The 14,129-nt window shown below is 38.4% G+C and overlaps 1 protein-coding gene across 25 annotated transcripts in view; it reads right to left on the bottom strand.

Annotated features, from left to right (window-relative positions):
* SYNE1 (spectrin repeat containing nuclear envelope protein 1) overlaps positions 1–14,129 on the bottom strand; it is a 445,076-nt gene that overhangs the window by 175,640 nt on the left and 255,307 nt on the right. For all 25 annotated transcript variants that reach the window (XM_070488115.1, XM_070487809.1, XM_044761490.2 and 22 more), the window contains 9 exons: positions 11,708–13,868; positions 8,010–8,347; positions 7,671–7,815; positions 6,788–7,006; positions 5,760–6,019; positions 4,272–4,437; positions 3,770–3,925; positions 1,167–1,319; positions 394–576 (listed from right to left, as the gene is read on the bottom strand). In XM_070488115.1, coding sequence (XP_070344216.1) covers positions 394–576; positions 1,167–1,319; positions 3,770–3,925; positions 4,272–4,437; positions 5,760–6,019; positions 6,788–7,006; positions 7,671–7,815; positions 8,010–8,347; positions 11,708–13,868 — 3,781 coding nt within the window. The remainder of the gene's footprint in view (positions 1–393; positions 577–1,166; positions 1,320–3,769; positions 3,926–4,271; positions 4,438–5,759; positions 6,020–6,787; positions 7,007–7,670; positions 7,816–8,009; positions 8,348–11,707; positions 13,869–14,129) is intronic.

Here is a 14,129-nt window from a genome sequence, read left to right as displayed (position 1 = left end):
ATGATAGATGTGCAACTTGAACCAATTAAGTAAATGCAAGCTATTATATATATATAGCTTACTTTAATACTTGAATTCACTCCAAACTGACTTCATAAAGCATGTCAATAAACGAGTATTCACTTCACAAAATATTTCTCCAGTTTACAAAATATTCACCCCAAAAGACCATATTTATGGTCACCTTTGTCAATGAATTTATGATATGGTTTGATATAAAATAAAGGCAGGTTTATGTGTAAATCTTAGGAACACAGGTGTGGTACGAAATAAGCTACACTTAAATTACCCTCATCATTGTCAATATTATCTCCTCATTTATTTTCACAAGAGAAGAACAGAATATTGTATTTCTGCCTCAGCGATGTTTGATTACTGGCTTGGAACACATACCTGACTGAGCTGGGAGAGCCGACTCTCAGCCTGTCTAATGGTCTGCTGGTGAAGTTCAGACAGTTTTCCTATCTTCTTGGCCAGTGGCTTACCCAGTTGGCCATTGTGTTCCGAGAATTTCTGTACTGCTTCATCTAGTTCCATCAACTTTACATTATAGCCATTTAATTCCTCTCCTAGCACCTAAATAGTCACAAAACGAAAGCTCATTAGACCACAGCAAATGAAGATCTCCAGGTTTTCCAAGATCCGAAGGATTATATTTTAAATGACTTTTGTAAAGAATAATTCTACTATGATCAGGTTGCTCTGTTTCCTCGGTTAGAAAGGCAGAACAGGATGTTTTGTAACTCTCCTGTTTATTTCCTATGAGGCTGAGAGCTAACATTTTCCTTCTGCCCCACCCAAAAAGGATTAGTCACTTCACTCACCAGCAGTGAGAAAACAGATTTAACTACCAAGAACATCCTTCATTCTGGAATTTATACACTCGTATTCCTAAATCATTATTTAGTCCTTTGACACTCTTCTCTCTCACCCACACACACATGCATATTTATTAATACAGTTCAATTGTAATGATAAATTATACAATATAAATAAATGTATGCTATTTGTGAAATTTCTTTATTGGCTGCCTTTACTCTCTGGTTTTAATAAGCTTGCTAATCAAGAAAGCTTTTCTTTTTCCTATATCCTCAAAATAAACTAACTCCAAAAAATATTTAATTCATTTATTAGCACCCCTTATATTTCCACATCTCCTTCCTTACCTTTTGTTCAGTTGTAGCTTGAACTAAATTATCTGTCTTTGCTCTCAGCTGAGTCAGAATTGTTGTGAGATCTTTGGCTATCTTCTGAATTTGTTGGCTGAATTCCTGGCTCGTGGCCTTGTCCTGTTCAACTTCTTTTACTTTGTCCTGGATCTAAATAATTAACGAGAACAGCAAAACCAACCGTGGTTAAAATTGGGTAATCAATACTAAAAACCTCCAATCTTGCAGTGTTGACAAGGGACACTTTAGGTCATCATCACTGCTTTGGCATTCGTGGGCTTTGTCAAACCAGCCGCATGCACTTTCCAAGCTCTCATGGCTTTCCATGCAGCCCGACTTCCCACCGTCTCTAGGCATTCACTGCACCTCTTTCTGCTCCTGTTTCAGCAAAGGAATAAGAAATGCAGGAACAGTGATTCACTCATCAGATGTAGTTACAGAATACTCATTATAGAAAATGATATAGACAGCAGTGTAGATAGCTGAGCTTGAATCCTATCTTCTCCATTTACTAACTTTGTGACCCGGAGCCCACAAACTCCTCTAAGCCTTTTTCTTCATAAAATGGAAAACCTTCCAGATAATTGGAGGCACACGGATTTGTTTCCAAGTACCTTTTCATAAGTAGCTGTTAATAATCTAACTCTTTTCCTAACTTTCCAATTATATCTTCATAGTATGACAAAAAAGCATTAAGCACCTCCAATGGAAAGGAAGGTGAAGAGTTAACATTTACAAGTTTCTAACAGCTTTGGTTTGATTTGATAACAAACATTCATACTTTTGCTTATAGTAAAATACCAAAGAGAAGAAGGAAATGTTTTCTTTCTACCAATGAAAAGTCTCAAAATCTCTTTAAGTCTGGGGATGTAATGTACAAGAAAGTGACTATTGTTAATAATATTCTATTGCATATATGAAAGTTGCTAAGGGAGTGGTTCTTAAAAGTCCTCATCCCAAGAAAAAGTTTTTTTGTAATTATGTATGGTGTCGGATTTTTTTTTTTTGAGGAAGATTAGCCCTGAGCTAACATCTGCTGCCAATCCTCCTCTTTTTGCTGAGGAAGACTGGCCCTGAGCTAACATCCGTGCCCATCTTCCTCTACTTTATATCTGGGAGGCCTACCACAGCATGGCCTGCGAAGCAGTGCCGTGTCCGCACCCGGGATCTGAACTGGCGAACCCCGGGCTGGCGAGAAGAGGAATGTGCTAACTTAACCACTGCACCACCGGGCCGGCCCCTGGTGTTAGATGTTAACTAGACTTACCGTGGTGATGATTTTGCAACATATGCAAACATCAAATCATTACATTGTACACCTGAAAGTAATATGATGTTATATGTCAATTATACCTCAATAAAAAAAAATCTCTTTAGTAGAAAATCATTTTAACGTAACTTTTAAGAATAGGTTTTTGACTTTCATTACTTTAAGTGTCAACATAAAGGGAATTATTGTGTGAACGTCTCTATTATAGGGAAATGTCTGCAGAGAAAAAGAAAACTTAAATTTGAGCCCTTTTTTTTAAAGATCTGAACTTGCCAAGTCGACCTTCCCCAGAGACCTTCCAATGTCTAAGAAGAAAAACGAAATAGGCGAGTTAAATGCTTCAAATAGAAAAGAAGCGTTTTAGTTTAGGTCGAAAACATGATGTAGTAGAATTGGATTTTAATGAAATTTTTTAAATGTTCTGCATCATGTGGTGGAGAGTCCAAAAAACATAGCACATTTGTATGAATTTTACAGTTTTTACAATGCAATGCTACTTTCCATTTCACGTAGCACTTTATAATTAGGAGTATATCTTCTTCTTGTCTCTTATAGACTGCTTTTAGCTAAATTGTGCTTTAGCATCATGCCACCAAGAAGGTCTTAAAAACCCATTATGTTTCCATACAGATGCTACTGAAGCTATTTTCACAACATGAAAGTGTGTCCTCTTTATGAGACCTAAGATAGACATCTCCCTCTGATCATACTGCTATGAATGACTATGTATCTCTTCGTTAAAAGAAATAGCAAAGATTTGTTTTAAAATTTATAGACATGGAATATGTTTCACTCCTTTCCTTGGTTGTTCAAAAGTTAGAATTAGACTGATGGGCCCTCCTCTGGAGACATTATGGGACCCTCCAGCAGGCATTTTGGGTAATAACTTTATGCCTAGTTTTATCTTATTTTTTCCACTTTGATTTTCTGTTTCTTCAAATATCTTCACCTACTTATATCCTATTGCACTGAAATAACAGCTAAAATAGTACCTGGAATACTGTAGGCACTCATTAAATATTTATTGAATACATGAAATATATCATTTTTTGTTTGTTTCTTCAAGTCATTTTTTTATGTGTGTGGAAAAAGGTGAGAGAAGCAGATAAATAATCTTTAATTGTATGACATTATTGTGCATATCTATGATGATCTGTTTCTTGCCTGTGAATAAGACCTCTAATTTAATATTAATATTATTACTGTTTTATACTAATCTGTTTTTTAACTCTGTTTCCACGAAGGCATGATTGCAAAAATCGAGGACTCACAGAAGAGGGTTGAGCCTATAAAAGAATGGACAGGCACTCTTTCTTGACCACCGGTTTACCTGATCATGGATAGTTCCTAGGTCCAATGCCACTTCAGCTAACTGAAGGGAGAGCTCAGAAGGTAATATAGTATAAAGACCCAGGTACTTATTCTTCTGCTCTTCAGCCGTTTTCTCAATGTTCTGTCGGTGATTTGTGGCTTCTGTTAGTAGAATCTGTAGAAAAGATCAAAATAAGAAACTTCTGGGAACCTGACATGGAAATTGATCTTTATGAGTACAGAGACAAGACTATGTATTGTACATCAAAATATGATTAAGTGTGGAATCAGAGGAACACATTTTTTTTAAAACCACACTTTTCTATAGTCTCTGAATACGAAGCGTGTCCACTTTCTACAGAACAAAAGAAAGTCTCATGAAATAATACTAAAAGCATTTTATACAACACATTTCTGAAAACTTTTAATTCAATACTTCATTGAATATAAACAAATGTGTCTAATTAAAATCAGGACAATTTTTTAAGTGATGGGTATAGAGAATGAGGAGAGTCTCGTACCTGAAGTTCTTCAAGTTGAGCATCTATTTCTATTGTTGGATTCCCCAAATATTCCTTTGTTTCCTGAACCCAAGATTTCACAGAGTTGATTTGAGTCTCCACCACTTCTCGCTCCCTCAGCTCTTGCTTGACCACCTTTCCATTATTCTTCACTTTCTCCTGCATGCTTCAGAAACATCAAAGAGAGGAAGCAGAAGTGGATTTGAAATGAATGGAACCCCCTAATACATGACATCATATTATCAAAAACAGACTTTTTGCAAGTAAAGACACTTCTCCAAAACTACCAGATAATTTTCAGTAACAAATTTAGTTCAAGTATAACAGAAGAATATACATCGTATGAAGCAAATATTTATACCTGGAAATTTGAGAGTTGATACACTCCTATCCTACTAAATTACAATTAATTTTCCTCTCTAAAATAACTTGGAGATTATTTGGTTATTTATTTCCTCTGTGGAAGTCTACTCAAATGATGCAGAATCATCAGCATTTAAATGTAATGTGTAATAGAAATATTTGTGATTAGAAACCAGTCTTTAAATAAAGAATCAGGCTTCGTAAATTTTACAGTTGATAATGTTCAACATCAGAAATGTCAGTCTTTATTTGAATTGAAATAAATTTGGTAAAAAAGTTTAAATAAGTGCAGTCAGATTATCCTAAATTCATCTATAAGTGAGGGGGTGAATGTAGGATATGTCTGAGTAATATTAGTTAACAGAGGAGTTAAATTATCTATTGACATTTCTTTTCTTGCCCAATAAGTGAATCAGGCTGGTTATATATCATTCAGATTAACTTTCTCTTTCTACTAAGTTCACTACCACATAATGGCTATTATTTACCTGAATTTTGGCATCATCCTTGCTCAAATCTCTTTGTTACCCAATTTAGACAATGAGTTATCAAGCTTTATCAAAACTAAGCTCTCAATAGCTCTCAACTGTTTACCTTTCAAGCTTCATTTCTCACGATTTGCTCCATCACCCAACAATTCCCTGAAAGTGACATGCTTACTTCCAAGCTTTCTTATGTGCTATCCCCCAATTTGCAGAACTCTCCTTCTGCATCACTGTCTAGCTCAAGCGTGCCCAGTCTTCAGCTTAAATCTCTCTTCTGAAGGGAAGCCTTCAGGGAGTCCTCTCCTAGGTTAGTTGCCTCTGCTTTGTATACTCTTAGCACTCTTTCCAAGCTCAACCTAAATGGTTTCGTTAGTTGTTTGTCTCTGCTGCTTGACTGTAAGTTTTATAAAGGTAGAGACTGAATCTGTTTTGTTCATCACTATATTTCTAAATACTACTAGATACGTATTTGTCAGATAAATGATTGAACACTTAAGAAAAATGAAAGCAGAGATGATGGGAACAGATCCCCATGTTTTTAAAGCAGCATGATGGAGCACCCCAGACTCCAACGGCACTCTTGTTCCCTTGGGTCATGGCCAAGGTTAGTAACAGAGAATGAGAGCAGGTGTATAATTACTTCAGGCACCGATCTTGCATTGCCATGATTTCCTGCACGATGGGGGGCTCTTCTCCAGGGGATGGCGTGGCCCCGTCCTGGAGCATGCTCAGTGCTTGTTGCCTCAGCATGCCGAGGGCTGACTGTTGCTGTTCCAGCTCTGGAACGAATGTGTCATGACATTCAAGAAGAGCTAAAAGTTCTGCTTTTGAGGCTTTCTCTGCAGAACTTCCTGGTAGTTTATCTTGCAGCTGATCAATCATTTCAGTGGCTTTCTTAACCTGATGATGAACGAACAGATGATGAAGCTCAAAAATAAATAAACTGAAAAAAAATGAAAATTCTAATAGAAGTCACATCTGACACTAACGCATTGAAACACATTAAAGATGATGGCATACATTCTAAATTTTGGGAAACTAAAACCTGAATAAACTTCTTAACATGAAAAGAAAGACCACCTCTATAATTCTGGGTTTAAAGATTTAACCTTAAAATATCAAGGCAATCAGAAACTGCACAACATAGAAAAAGGTTTTTTTTTTGGAAACTAAACAGACAAATGAAAACCTGTTCCAATATTTAAGTTAACATGAATATGTGCCTTTGAGTCATAAAGGAAGATGTGGCTTAAAACATTGAACTCTACTTAAAAGATAGAAAGAATTAAATATAGGATTTGGTAAATGAGTTAAATTCCTGCTCATTTTTATGGCAAAGACAAAATATTTTGTACTTTTCCAGGGCCAGGTGAGAAAGTTTCACTAAGAGCCTAGCAAATGGGGCAAAGTGGGCTTGTCTTCCTTTCAAAATTTAATTGCTTGGTTTTTTTAAATTAAAATAATTGGACCCTGAATTGGGGCTAAATTGTACATAGCATTATGTATTTTGTTTCATAATTTGGTTTTCATGTCATTAAAATAGAGATTTTTCAAACAGGCTTTTTACTTCATAAGGCCAACTTCAAAAAAGGAGCAAAATACTGCTTTTCAAATACATTATCGCCAGTGAGGAAACAATAATTTGAGCCCATCAGTAATGGAAAGTACCTTATTGTTAAAGCTCTTCCACTCAGCCACTGCATCTTCTAGAATCTTCTCCTGGTCCTGGGCTACAGCACGGAGACGAGTCCAGCGCTGCCAGACAGTAGTCATTGACCTGCTTATGGTTGCTTTGCTTGCGTCATTTCCAGTTTTTTCCAGTTGTGAAGCTTTATCCTCTAGGGTCACAATTTTCTCGTGGAAAGAGTTAACTACTGACACTAAACCCTGGGGTGGGGGGAGAAGAAGGGAGGTTGGGGAAGAGATTGATTTCTCAAGTTCTATGGACTTTGGTAAAACCCAAAATTACCTACAGAAGGAAATGTTCCTACATAAATTTATTTTCCCCTGGTAACTCTTACTTTTACATTTATTTTTTAACTGAATTAGAATTAGATTTTTTAAAGAGGTAAGGTGAATATTTATTTATTAAAAACAAAAGTTTATTTGCTACTTGAGCTGTCATTCTCCCATTTTTAAAAAGCAGCAAAAATATAAATGAACTGAATTTGATATTTAAGTATGATACATTCTACCTTATATTGCTGTGGTATATGAGTGAGACTCCATTATTAAGTTTTGAATTTTATTTAATTAATGTAAGTTATCCTCAGAAAGTATTTACTGAAACTTATTGTCACATCTTATCAGAAGCAAACTGTTTTGCATGTCTCTTTTTAAACCCAGTGATGCATTTCCAATGGGAATCCTAAAAAGGTGACAGCATTTAATTACATTAAAATTGCTATGAAATGTGGTTAAGTATATCTTCTCCTTATTTAAGAAACCCAGGTGGAAATGAAGATTTATTTACCTGTTTCTGGAACTATCATATTACAAAGAGCCATTACAATTACAGTGAAAAGATATTAAAAACAACAACAACACCAACCTTGTGTTCTGACAATTTTTCTTCTGCTTCATGAATGGAAAAAGTCTTCAATAAAGAAAACTCAGACAGCTTCTTTTCTGCATCATTCATCAATTCAATAACCTCTTCCCTTGCCTTCTGGTAATCCTGCCACTGAGCTGCACATCTTGAAAAAGTCCAACAAAGGTCAATAAGCAACATAAAATCGCACATTGCATGCAGAGCTCTGATGTCAGTATGTCTAAAGATACTTCAAAGAGAAGAAGGAATTTATGTGCTATTGTATATCATCAGCATATTCCTATTTTCCATGTGAAAATCCATTTCACTGGAATATAAAGAATAAAATCAAGTCTATACCTTTGCAAGAGATCTAATTGGGCATGTGCGTCCTGTATTATCCTCTGGCTCCTCTCTTCCAGGGAAGCCATTTTCTGTGCTAAGTCCTCTCTTCCAGTTGGCTTGATGAGTGGGTCCAGGCTGGCTACCAGGCCTTGGAGCTCCTCCAGATTGTGGTGGAACTGATCCTCTGTACTAAAAAATTCCATGTGGCTCTTCACATTTTCCTCTGCACTCTCCACATCTAGGCCATTCCCCGCCAGCTGTAGCATTTCATGGGCATCCTCAAGCCAGTCATTAGCTGCTTGAAATACTTGATAGTATCTTTGACATTGACTGTATATTTGAGTCAAGGCAGCCTGAAAAACAGTAATTGCAAACACAATCAAGTCTCAATTGCAATGTGTTTTCAGGAAATAGTTTAATGTTTCCATTTCTTTTCCAGTCCTCAGACATGTGGATGTAACTGTGTAAGTGAATTGATAAGTTGGTGGAATTTCTTTTGGTGCAATCCATTACTTTTATTTATTTATTTATTTTGAGGAAGACTAGCCCTGAGCTAACATCCACCACCAATCCTCCCCTTTTTGCTGAGGAAGACTGGCCCTGAGCTAACATCTGTGCCTATCTTCCTCTACTTTATATGTAGGATGCCGCCACAGCATGACTTGATGTGTGGTGTGTAGGTCCATACCCAGGATCTGAACTGGAGAACCCCAGGCTGCCAAAGCAGAGCGCATGAACTTAGTCGTATCGATTAAGGGGTAGCCCCTATGTGCAATCCTTCTGTTATTCTTGTTATAATTTTATTATTGCAGTTAAAATAAATAAACAAGGCTAGAAATGGAATAGAAATTTATGGTGGTATCTTGACTAGTTCTGAAATTTTCTGCTCTAAAGAAAAAATATAATGCTTAGTAATATGAGGCAGACTGAATATTTACTAAAGTGAAATAATGCCTCAGTTTGTCAGAAGTATAATCACACCAGTGGAAATGTAAACTGGTACAGCCACTATGGAAAACAGTATGGAGGTTCCTCAAGAAATTAAAAATAAAACTACCGTATGATCCAGCAATTCCACTTCTGGGCATTTATACAAAGGAAACAAAATCATCATCTTGAAAAGATGTCTGCACTCCCATATTCATAGCAGCATTATTTACAATAGCCAAGATATGGAAACAACCTAATTGTTTGTCCAAAAATGAATGGATAAAGAAAATTTGATATATATATATATATTGGAATATTATTCAGTCTTAAAAAGATAAGGAAATCCTGTCATTTGGGAAAACATGCACAAACCTGGAGTATATTGTGCTAAGTGAAATAAGCCAGACACAGAAAGACAAACACTACATGGTCTCACTTATATAAGGAATCTTTAAAAAAAAGTCAAAAATCATAGAAACTGAGAGTAGAAAAGTAGTTGCCAGGGACTAGGGGGTGGACAAAATACGGGAGGTTGGTAAACGCTAGAAACGTTTAGTTTTAAATTGAATAAGTTCTGAGGACCTAATCTGTAACATGGTGACTATGGTTGATAACATTGTATTGTATAATTGAAAATAGTTAACAAAGTAGAAAGTAAATGTTCTTACCATAAAAACAAAAGGGTAAATATGTGAGGTGATGAATGTGTTAATTAACTCGATGGAGGAGAATCCTTTCACAATGTATATGTCTAGCAAACTATCACATGTGCACTTTAAAAATCTTATAATTTGTCAATTACCGCTCAGGAAGGCTGGGGAAAAGAAGGAAGTTTAATAACAGCAAACTTCCTAACTGGCATTCACCAGATTCAATGGCAATTTCTGGAAGTGAAGCAGCAGCCCGTAAGTCTCGAATAGAGACTAAAACAGAAAAGTTTAAGAACGCACAACAGACCCCTATGAAATGAAGTCCATTCAAATCCAGAAAGAAGGGAAACACTCTTGGTGGCTGGCAACGACTAGACACGACAAGCCATTACTGGGCAGGCAAAGACACAGAGACGTGGTAGAGAAAGTACGTGTAGGATTAGCACATAATAAGGAAAGAATGAGGATGGCAAAGCAAAGAATCACTGGTGGAGAACAGAAACGCCCCTAGACCCAGGACCTTCAGTTATCTGAGCCAAGACTATCGATACGACTACCAAGCACAACATGGCAGAAGTAGAGACACCTTAACAGATTCAACTTTGGTTCAAATCTCACCAAATCCACAGAAGCAAGCTGACATGACAGATGTTTTTCAAGAATGAAAATTCCAGGTAAATTCTGTCTGACTCTTCACTTTAGGTTATATATTCTATTTATATCCAGAGCTATAGGGAAATAGTTTCTAAAAAATTTTTAATGATGGCCTAGAATCAACATAAAAAGGTAAAAACATACTAAATAGACTCTATTTTAAGAAGTCATAATTTTACATGATGAAGTTTATTAAATTTTACCCAAATGTTAAAATTGAAAAAGTTTTATTATTTAGTATTAACCTTAATCCATGTGGAAAATAAAGTTAAACGATAGCCAACATTGACGGGTGACTACCTCTATATCAGGTCTACACTAAGAATATAGATCTAAAGAGGGAGATATTATTACCCCTCTTCCACAAAGGGAACACTGAGACTGCAAGAATGTAAGTAATTTGCTCAAGATCAAACAGTTGAGATGAAAACCCAAGTGTGCTTTACACTGAGGCATTAGCTACTATACTATCCTAAGGAAATTTGTCCCGGGCTGCTTGCCGAAGACAAATGGATGCAATCTCACAGAATCAGAGGGACTGAGGACAGATATGGAAGAAAAGAGCCAAGGGACTAAGGAAGTGAACTTCTGGGCACTGTACATCTCCTTATTTTTGAATGCACAGAAATTATAGGCCCCCGAACAAGCCGTGATTAGGAGGCCACACCGGGAAGTTCTGTGTATGTTCTCATTTCTTTGTTAACCTCAAGGAAAGTCAGGATGAATATCACAGTCTTGCTCCTGTTGTGCTACAGGGAAGCAAGAGAAGAGAAAACACTCCTCCATGAGGAAGGAGGGAAGAGATGGGACAACCCACAAACAACGCAGCTTGGCATCTGGACCACAGCTGCATTGTCCATCTGCCTCTCTCCATTTGGACAGATCCGGTGCTAATCTTAGAAATGCCAGGTTTTGGGGCCAGCCCCATGGTCGAGTGGTTAAGTTCGTACACTCTGCTTTGGTGGCCCAGGGTTGCAGTTTCAGATCCTGGGCATGGACCTACACACTGCTCATCCAGCCAAGCTGTGGCGGTGTCCCACATAGAAGAACTAGAATGACCTACAACTATGTACTGGGGCTTTTGGGAGAAAAAAAAAAAAACAAACAAATGCCAGGTTACACATTGTTTTAAAAAAGCATCACTAATTATTCATTGTTAATTTTATTATTAATGTACTAACATATGGTGTTTATTATATTAGCACTATCATTTATTATCTTTCCTAAAGGGGAGAGACAACTGAGGTATGATTGTATTATAACTACAGTGAAGTCAACGTGGAAATCACGTGAAATGAATACCACGTGCATAAAGAATAAAAACATCTTTTTAAGCCACTGTTGAAGACAATTCTACCTAGGATCAAAAAAGAAACTGAAGGAAGCAATTCTAACAGCAACAAAACCCCCCAAAGTTATTGTACCTGTTTACAAAATAGCAGAGTGGAAAAAAGGAAAGAGACGGCCAATTATGCTGACCTGTCTGGTGCGTAAGGCCTCCTGAATGTCCCCATCAAGCTCCGAGAGGTCAGCAAGAGTGTGTTGTAAATCAGCAGACAGCAGCTCCTTGGCTTTCGTGGATTTTTCCTTCTCCTTGTTACTCAGGGCATTCATTATTCTCAGGCTGGACTGCACCTCCTCCTGATGAATCTGGATCTTCCTGATCTCCTCCTGGATGTCCCTCAGGTTCAGGTCCAGGCACAGCGGGCCACTCAGTTCTGCCTTCACGCTCCTCAGCCAGTCCAGGGAGCGGCTCATCTCGGTCTGGAAGTCTATGCTCTGCACCATGCGGCTCTCACACTCGGTCACCGTCGCGCCGATGGCTGAAGTCAACAGTTTCAACTCGTCTTGCCAGGACTGGATCTGATGTTTGGCTTTCTCGTAAGCCAAGGGATCAAGGTGTGGCACAAGATCTTCAAGATGCACGGTCACTCGTTTCAGAAGAATTCCTGAATCCTGAAGGCTTCCTGCCAAGGAGTGATAGATTTTGAGCTTCTCCTCTGCGGGAAGCGTCTCCTCGTTCACTTTGGACTGCTCTGTTTTCACATTGTCTAGCTGTTTCTCTAGCTGGTGGCTCATCTTTGTGTGCTCTTGATAAGCACTGGTGGTGTCTTCTAATAAGCTAACCCTTTGTTCTGTTTGTCGCTTCAGCCTGTGGTACAAGGTGACAAGATGCAGCATCTTGTCTGGCTGCCAAGGCTGACCGGTGCTGCGAAAGCTTTCTTTCTTCTGGTTCAGTTCATCCACTGCTTCCCCGTGGCCTGCCACCTCCCCCAGAAGAGCTCTGCAACCCTCCTGAAGAGACAGAGCCTCTTCAACAACCAGGTCGGTGGGCACGTGGCTCATCTTCAAGAACTGGTCTTCGAGTTCACTCAGAGACTGGGTTGTCAACTCGATCAAGGAAGCATATTCTTTCCGAGCAAGAATTGCTTCTTGGATCTTATAGAACTTGTCTTTAGCTAAGGCAACGATGACATTAAATTGCAGGGGCAGAGCGTTGAGTTTTTCACTGAGGTAGGAATGATCGACTTCATTCAGTGATGGCAATATGGCCTGCCCGGTTCTCTGGAGCATAAGTAGGAGATTTTCATATTCTGGAGATTGTTCCAGAATGTGTTGGTATTTGGCCAGTTGTGTCTGAAGCTCAGTACTCTCATTCATTAGGTTGATTTCAGGAAATGTAACAATATCTGCTTGTTTTAGCCAGTGACAAGCTTTATCAAAGTCTTCCTTAAAATGCTTTCTAGAAACCAAATTTTTCTCTAGTTCTTGTAGCCGATGGCTACACTTTTGTAACACAGTGTCGTAGACGCTCTGCAATTCCTGGAGCTTACCCAAGACTTCACCCTTTTCCTGTTCTGTGGCTCCCTTCATTAGTTCACGACCCTGGGCCCACAGTCCGGTGACCTCGTTCTGGTAAGTCTTGAGGCTGGCTTGCGCACTCTTACAGGTTTTGACCTGTTTGCTGACATCGTCCGGTAACAGGCAGATATGCTCACGGAACATTATCTTTCGCTCGTGTTGCTGAATTTGGCTGGTCGCCTGGAACACCGCCATGAGAAACTGGGTTTTCTCGGACAAGGCCTTGTTTAAGTACTTTCGTCTCTGGCCCACTAAGTCACTGAGACAATTCACATGCCTTTGTGCATCAGAGAGTGCCTTCTGGATTATCTGCCGCTCATTTAGGCCAAGATCAGCCATCACCCTGTCAGCGTCCTTCATGAGTGATTTCAAGAGCATCTGTTTGGCCTCCAGTTCACTGCAAATGGCAAGGTGGTCCATGAGAAGGTTCTGAGCCATCTCAGGTGGGGGACTCTGTTTAAGGGCCTCAGCAATGTTGGGTTGCTGCTCTTCTGCCCACTCCATGAGCTCCTGAAACCTGGACCGCACCATACTTAACTCCTCCAAGTTGGTGACTGATACTTGGATTTTCCTTTTAACAAGGTCCTCAAGCTGAAACCAACGTTGTTCCAGGTGGCTCGTCTGTTCTTTGACTAATTCTTTGTCATCTAAATTCAGAGGTTCTATCATTTTCTGCTTTTGATCTTTCAGATCTTCAATAGCCTGCTTTCTCTCCTGCAATGCCAATGCTAACTTTTTCAAAGCCTCCAGATGGACAGCTGTACTCTCTGCATCAGATCTATAAAGACATAAAAACAAGTTAGCTTTAGTCAATATCTATGTTTGTTCATGCTATGTTAAATTTCACTTCACCATTTTCTCAAAGTGGATGTTCTTAGCTTGGAGTAGCTCAATTTATGGGTTATTGACAGAGCTGCTAAAATTATTATAGAATACAAGACCTATATAATTCTACATCAGAAGTTGAACCAAAACAAGTTGCCTAGATTCTCCTTCTAGCTAATGCTGCCCTCCCATCACATCTGAAATGTACTTTTAG

The sequence above is a fragment of the Equus asinus genome, chromosome 1, assembly GCF_041296235.1.
Source record: "Equus asinus isolate D_3611 breed Donkey chromosome 1, EquAss-T2T_v2, whole genome shotgun sequence".
NCBI lineage: Eukaryota > Metazoa > Chordata > Mammalia > Perissodactyla > Equidae > Equus > Equus asinus.
The sequence above is the reverse complement of the archived record's forward strand: the minus strand, read 5'-3'. Positions and strand labels throughout refer to the sequence as shown.